The sequence below is a fragment of the Mandrillus leucophaeus genome, unplaced genomic scaffold, assembly GCF_000951045.1.
Source record: "Mandrillus leucophaeus isolate KB7577 unplaced genomic scaffold, Mleu.le_1.0 Scaffold1, whole genome shotgun sequence".
NCBI lineage: Eukaryota > Metazoa > Chordata > Mammalia > Primates > Cercopithecidae > Mandrillus > Mandrillus leucophaeus.
In genome coordinates, this window is record NW_012098097.1 from 1,517,699 (window position 1) to 1,525,763 (window position 8,065).

The 8,065-nt window shown below is 34.9% G+C and overlaps 1 protein-coding gene across 1 annotated transcript in view; it reads right to left on the reverse strand.

The window, feature by feature from the left end:
* The window catches only part of ABCA10 (ATP-binding cassette, sub-family A (ABC1), member 10), a 106,615-nt gene that overhangs the window by 66,488 nt on the left and 32,062 nt on the right, over positions 1–8,065 (reverse strand). Inside the window, exons 8-10 of the mRNA XM_011983972.1 lie at positions 4,695–4,836; positions 4,302–4,487; positions 3,189–3,336 (exon numbers count right to left, since the gene is read on the reverse strand). Of these exons, the coding sequence (XP_011839362.1) occupies positions 3,189–3,336; positions 4,302–4,487; positions 4,695–4,836 (476 nt within the window). The remainder of the gene's footprint in view (positions 1–3,188; positions 3,337–4,301; positions 4,488–4,694; positions 4,837–8,065) is intronic.

The window sequence follows — 8,065 nt, forward strand, 5'->3', positions numbered from 1 at the left end:
ATACACACATTCATATAATGATACATATATATGCCACATTTTCTTTACCCACTCATTGATGGATGGGCATTTGGGCTCATCCCATATTTTTGCAATACCACCTTACTCCTGCAAAATGGCCATAATTTAAAAAATAAAAAAAGAATAGATGTTGGCACAGATGTCATGAGAAGGGAACACATTTACATGGCTCGTGGGAACGTAAACTTGTACAACCACTATGGAGATTCCTTAAAGAGCTAACAGTGGAACTACCCTTTGATCCAGCAGTCCCACTACTAGTTATCTACCCAGAGGAAAAGAAATCACTACATGAAAAAGACACTTGCATATGAATGTTTATTGCAGCACAATTTGCAATTGCAAAAATAGGGAACCAGCCTTAAATAATGCCATTATTTTATTCCTCTTTAATGGCTGAGTAGTATCCTATGGTATATATATATATCATATATATACACACACATCATATATATCATATATGTGTATGATCTATATATATACACACACCGCATTTTCTTTATCCACTTGTTGGTTGAGAGCATCTAATGTTCATCAGAGATATTGGTCTGTAGCTTTCTTTTTTTGTTATGTCCTTTCCTGGTTTTGGTATTAGGGTGATCCTGGCTTCACAGAATGATTTAGGGAGGATTCCCTCTTTCTCTATCTTTTGAAATAGTGTCAATAGGATAGGTACTAACTCTTCTTTGAGTGTCTGACAGAATTCAGCTATGAATTCATCTTTTTGAGGGGGGAATATTTTAATTACCACTTCAATCTCACTGCTTGTTATTGATCTGTTCAGAGTTTCTATTTCTTCCTGGTTTAATCTAGAAGGGTTATATATTTCCAGGAATTTATCCATCTCCTCTAGGTTTCATAGTTTTTGCACATAAAGGTGTCCATAGTGGCCTTGAATGATCTTTTGTACTTCTGTGTTATCAGTTGTAATATCTCTCATTTCATTCCAAATTGAGCATATTTGGATCTTCTCTCTTGGTGAATCTTGCTAGTGGTCTATCGATTTTGTTAAACTTTTCACATAACCAGCTTTTTGTTTCATTTATTTTTAGTATTTTTTGTTTCAATTTCATTTAGTTCTGCCCTGATCTTGGTGATTTCTTTTCTTCTGCTGGGTTTGGGTTTGGTTTGTTTTTGTTTCTCTGGTTCCTTTAGGTGTGACCTTAGATTGTCTATTTGTGCTCTTTCAGACTTTTTGATGTAGGTATATTATGCTATGAACTTTCTTATTAGGACTGCTTTCGCTGTATCGCAGGGGTTTTGATAGGTTGTGTCACTATTATCATTAGGTTGAAATAATTTTTAAATTTCTGTTTTTATTTCATTGTTGACCCAACAATCATTCAGGAGCAGGTTATTTAATTTCCATGTATTTGCATGGTTCTGAGGATTCCTTTTGGAGTTGATTTTCAATTTTGTTCCATTGTGGTCTGAGACAGTACTTGATATAGTGTTGATTTATTGAGACTTGTTTTGTTGCTTATCATATGGTTTACCTTGGAGAAGGTTCCATGTGCTGATGAACAGAATGTATATTCTGCAGTTGTTGGGTAGAATATTCTGTAAATATTTGTTAAGTTCGTTTGTTCTAGGGTATACCTTAAGACCATTGTTTCTTTGTTAACTTTCTATCTTGATGACCTGTTTAGTGCTATTGGTGGAGTATTGAAGTCCCCCACTATCATCATGTTGCCATTTATCTCATTTCTTAGGTCTAGTAATAATTGTTTTTGTAAATTTGGGAGCTCCAGTATTAGGTGCACATAGATTTAGGATTGTGATATTTTCCTGTTGGACTAGTCCTTTTATTATTATATAATGTCCCTCTTTGTCTTTTTTAACAGTTATTGCTTTCAAGTCTGTTTTGTCTGATATAAGAATAGCTACTCCTGTGTCCATTTGTATGGAATATCTATTCCCATCACTTTACCTTAAGTTTATGTGAGTCCTTATGTGTTGGGTGAGTCTCCTGAAGAGAGACCAGTGGGGTAAAAGAAAAACCATCAGGTGGGGGCAGGGTTAGGCACGTCTGAGCTCAGACTTTCCTTGGGTGGGGTTTGCTTTGACCACTGTGGGTGACAGGTTTGCCGGGGGTGGTTCTCAGACCAATGGAATTATGTTCCCAGGGAAATTATGGCTACTTCTTCTGTATCATACAGATAGCCAGGAAAGTGGGGGAAAGCCAGGAGTGACAGGGCTCACCCAGATCCCACACAGTCAGCAAGGCCAGTCTCACTCCCGCTGTGCCCCCACAACAGCACTGAGTTTATATTCAGGCAGCCAGTGAGCTAGGCTGAGATCTTGCCCCAGGCTATAAGCCTCCCCGCTGAGAAAGCAAGCAGGGCTCTCAGGCCTGGCTGGGCCCTCCCCATCTGCCCACATCTTTGGCTGTGGCTTCTGTGCTAGTGTCGACACTTTCTGTTCAACCCCCTAACCAACTCCCACCCTGGCCCCTTCCGATTCTGCTCAAGAAAATTCATGCTCAGTCAAAGTTACTACAAAGTTCGGTTAGGAGTTTCCTTCACTCTGTGGTCCCTCCCCTATTTTATTACTTTTAATAACACTATAGAAAGCACTCTTATTGGGCTGATGTTTCCACAAAAGGGAGAGACTTGCTTTAAAGTCTGTTTTGTCTGATATAAGAATAGCTACTCCTGTGTCCATTTGCATGGAATATCTATTCCCACCCGTTTACAGACCACAGTGGAACAAAATCGAATCCATTAACTTCATATTGTGTTTCCTTCTTCATAGTTTTGAGATTCGGAAGAACAAGTATACTTGAGCCAAATATTAGCAAGAACCAATTAATGAACTATTTTACATAAGTGAGTTCAACTGAAGCACTCAAAAGCATCATTATTCCATAGCTGATTTAAGTGTTTCCCTCCCTCTCTCCAACCAAAACACACACGACACATATATCCTACCTTTACGAAAGACAAAAACCAAAATAAACACAGTTCTTTTTAATTAAAATTATGTTTAAAAATAATTCAGTTCATACCATTACATAGTAAAATGGAAATGAGGAAATTCTATTGTTTTGAAAATTTTTCTTCTCTACTATCAGAAATGCTTCTTAAATTACAAATAAACAGGTATTAATATATGTTTTAAGAAAGAGAATTGCTTTAAATTTAACTTTAACCACACTATTAACTTACCAGGTAAAACTCGCTCAAAATACAATGTTAATATCAAATAGAAAAGAGCATCAAATGCCAAAATGAAGAAAGTGGCTATCATTATATACGAATCCCCAGAGGGATCAGGAAAAATAACACCACTTAAGTAATTATCCAGGTGTGTAATCTGAGATTTAAAAGAAAAAATAAAATGTTAGATGAACTTATAAAACTATATAAAACAATGTATTTTTTTAAAAAAAGGTGGTACCTAGACATATGTAATTAATATTTTAATACCTTTTCAAATATGCACAGTAAAGGTGCTACTAGTATTGCTGCTTTTTAAAAATAGAAGTATTCTCACAAAACTGTAAAATGCTATATATGAAAGTAAAACAAAAAAGAGAAATGTAACTGTATCATTAATCATGGGTATTTTGACAAAGAAAATAGGGAGAAGTGGACAAGCAACCAAATATAACATACTTTGGAAGGAAAACTTAAAGTGGGCAACATAATTGGAGCCCATTTAAAGAAACATAAAAATTCTAAGTATAAGATATTGCAGAAACATTCAATTATTAAATAAATATTGAAGACTTGAAGAAAAAACTAGAAAGATAATAATGATAATAGTTAACACTTAGATAGTATGTATCTGACACTGTACTAGTGCTATATGTATATAATAGCACAATTAATCTTAAAAATTTACCCCCATGAGGTGGGTTCTACTGACATCCTCATTCTGCAGAAGACAGGCTAAAGGGATTAAGTGACTTGCCCAATGTCACCAGCTGGTAGGCAACAGAGATGAGACCCTCATCCATGCCATCTGGCTTCACTCGTTATTCGTAACCTCACATTTTACTGCCTCTTTAAATGGTGATGTAGACCAGAAATTTCTCAGTGGTCAGATAATGGGCAATTATTTTTCTTCTTTAAATTTGCTAGGATTTTACAAATGATCTGCCTGCTTTGTTTATCCATTTGATAAAATTTTGTTGTTGTTCTTATTTAGTTTCTCAACAGCAGAATTTCTTAAAACACAGAGTGGTTGAGTATTAAATTTCATGAGGCACCAAATTCTTGAATAAGAACATATTTTGAAAATCTAATAATAAAATCTTGAAATAATTATGTTCTTACCTGGGCCATTCCAGCAATGAAGGCAAAAGGGCTAAGAAGACTTAATACCCATCCCAAAGACAAAGGAAGTTGTCTATATAACACAGTGAATCCCAGACATCCCCAAAATACAGTGAAGAGAAATCCAGCCAAACCAGCGAGCATAGGTTTCCTTATTAACACACTCATGAGGAAAGCCAATGCTATCTGAAGGAAGAAAGAGTTCCAATTGGTATACTTTTCCTTGAAGAGTTATGAATTCATCAATTTCTCACATTGTCAAAAATTTTCTCAAAACATATAGAAAACAGGATAGAAAATATAGTGACTACACTAATATCCCAAAGAAACATTATTTGCTCATATATTTGTAATCTGAAACAAGTTAAGAGGTAATATGTTTTACCAACTCACCAAAGAAAGGCCGTATAAGCTAAAGAGTGTGAATATCACCATGAAGCCAGTATGAAATATAATTGGGATTGATGTTATGATCAGAGCCATAAAAATGGACATAACAAAGATGAAGCAAACATAGGTCAATCCCCAGGAGAGCCTATGGTAGAAACAAGGTGTTAGTTCAACATGTCACACACATAAATGTTTGGAGAGGTAATATGCAAAATGGTTAAGAGTACAAGCTCTAAAATCAGGGCAAAATTTATTCTAAACGGGTAGCCATGCACATTTTCTGACTATTGGCAAGTTACTTATCTTCTCTCACTCTCATCTGTAAAATGGAGTTTTTCATGGTATTCATATGGTTGTTCTGAGAAATAAATGAGATAATGCTTTTGAAGATGTTAGTTTAGCATGTGGCATAGAAAGTAGCCATTATTATAATTATCTTTATAGCTGTAGAACAAATTTTATATTTAATATAATTAAATATACTTTTATTCTTTCAGTTAAATGACTACATAAAATGTCAGTGGAAAAACAGTGACAATCTCCCCTTTAAAAATACTAAAGCTTTCTAAGGTATATAATTCTTCTGAATGTTTAACAGAAATCTTTCCAATTTAAGTAAAGCTCATTTCATTTTTTATCCTTGTATGTCTGTGGACATTAGACAATGTATTATTTTTAAGAATCAGAATACCATAGTGCTACTACAAAATGTGAAACTAAAATAAAGTGAAAGGTATCATGATGCCGGGCACAGTGGCTCACGCCTATAATCCCAGCACTTTGGGAGGCTGAGGCAGGTGGATCGCCTGAGTCAGGAGTTTGAGATCAGCCTGGCCAACATAGTAAAACCCCATCTCTACTAAAAATACAAAAAATTAGCTGGGTGTGGTGGTGGGCGCCTGTAATACCAACTACTATGGAGGCTGAAGCAGGAAGATCGCCACCCTGGAGGCGGAGGTTGCAGTGAGAAGAGATCATGCCATTGCACTCCAACCTGGGCAACAAGAGTGAAACTCCGTCTCAAAAACAAAAAACAAGGTATCATGATGATTATAGTTGTACAACTGTGATTGAATGTCAAAGTAGCCAAAACATTGTTGCTTTTGAAAATCTCTCAAGTAGATGGAAAGGTACATTTTAAACAACCACCATATGATCCAGCTAATATATCACTGAGTATTTTTCCCAGAAAAATTAAAACTTATGTTCATACAAAAACCTGTACATGAATGTTCATAACAGCTTTGTTCATAAGCGCCAAAAACTAGAAACAACCTGTATCTCCTCCAAAGGCTGAAGAATTAAACAAACTGAAATACATCCATACCACGGATTTTATTACTCAATAATAAAACAAACAAACAAACAAAACAAACAAACAAACAAAACCAAGCTATTGATAAATGAGAATTTGGCATACTTGAGCCTTATTTGGGCAAAGTAGTATCATCTACTGAGCTAAGTAGTAAATTTGTGCCTGATCAGATAGAAAGTAGAAGAAGGGATAATATACAAGAAGTGTGAGGGCTTTACAAGAAATATAGCAGTTTTACCTCAATACCTGGGATACTTGCATTTGGCAATGGGTTCTTATGAAAATTGAAAGAACAAAATTTGCAAAGCTATATTTTTTTAAGAAAATTATATCATTTTATTATTTAAAAATCTATTTTCCTTGTGTTTGAAAAGAGGGCAAAGAGCTTGTCCAAGACACCCTCTCCAATAACAGATGCAACATATCAACTAATAAAAAAATTATATCCAACACAAAATCCGGTATCTTGTACCCTTGTACAGTTTTATATCAGGGAAGAATCATTCAGAAATTTAGATCCAATGTTTGAGGTGATGGATATCCCAATTATTCTGATTTGATCATTATACACTGTATATATGTATCAAGATGCCACACATACCCCACAGTATATACAATTATGATGTATCAATTAAAAATAGCAAAAAAATGACAAAAAAATCTGAATTCAAACTTAATACTTATCTACTGTAAAGCTAATAATATGGTAGGGATTTCTGTAGTCCAGTTTCACAAAAGGCTTTTTCTATCTCCTTTTCTCCCTTGTCATTAAATTCATTTTATTAATATTTTTGAGTTTTCTAGCATAGTCTCTGAAAGAGTGCTGTTTTCTTAGGCTTGATTCCTGGCTTTATTGCTTATAAGTTACAGGTTTTAGGGAAAAATCTTAACTTTTCTCTACTTTAGTTCTCTTACCTGTAAAATGTGGATAACAGTTCTATCATCCCTAGAACATGGTAAAGTACTTAAACAATATTATTATTTCTATAATTATTAGACTATAATACCTCATTATTATTAAATATTTACTTTATTACTATAATTGTATACTATCTCAAAGTCTAGGGGAAAAAGGACAGTACTTAAAGGGATGGATGAATGCATAGATACATACATAAATGCATAGGCTAGATAGATAGATGGAGAGAGATGCCTTTTACCAGGCACTAACAAGCACCGAACATTCTACTGTGTGATTTAAACATATTGCTTCATTTAATCCTGAGACTGTTTGATCAATTCCACCCAAATAACATTTTTACAGACTGTGACCTGGCCCCAGTGACACTGTGGTAAATTCATTTATTGTCCAAAATTTTTTGAACCTTTTTCTGCTCCTCACTGTTATGAAAAGCAGCATAATTTCCCATGTCACTAAATGTGAGACTGTCACTTTGACTTGCTTTGATCTCATGGTGGGCAGAACATACTTCTTTCCCTCTTGACTTTAGTTTTGTCCATGTGACTTACTTTAATGAGATTTTATTATATATGATGTGAGCAGGAGCTTGCACAGAGAGACTTGCCCCCTTGTGTTTCTGTGGTTGAATGAGAAGACCATGACCAGCTAGCCTACTGGCCCAAGAAGGAAGTGAGTCACAGGAATAACACGTGGATCTAATCTGTACCTTGAATCCAAGTCTGGCCAAGCCCAGACTAGATCTGCCATACTGCAGACAAATAAGAAAGAATAAATAATTGTTGCTTGAGGTTGCGGGGTTTGGGGTGGTTTTTATGCAGCATTTTTCTGGCAATATGTAATGATCATACATTTTTCTTCAACTCAGGGAAACATAAACACAATCCTTACTTATTTTCTACTGCAAGCATCTTAAACTCTAATGCAAGTAAGGTGATTAAATTGAATACATGCAAGAAAACTTGTGAGTACATCCAATTTTTTAAGAACCTAGTTTCTTTAATGATTAATGTATGATATACAATAAAGTAGCAACTTAACTTACCAGAATGCTGACTCTCGGAGACCCATTACTGTCATCAGTTTCTTAAATTCTCCTCTTTCCCTTGCAACATTTAATGATGCAAAATATATAAATGA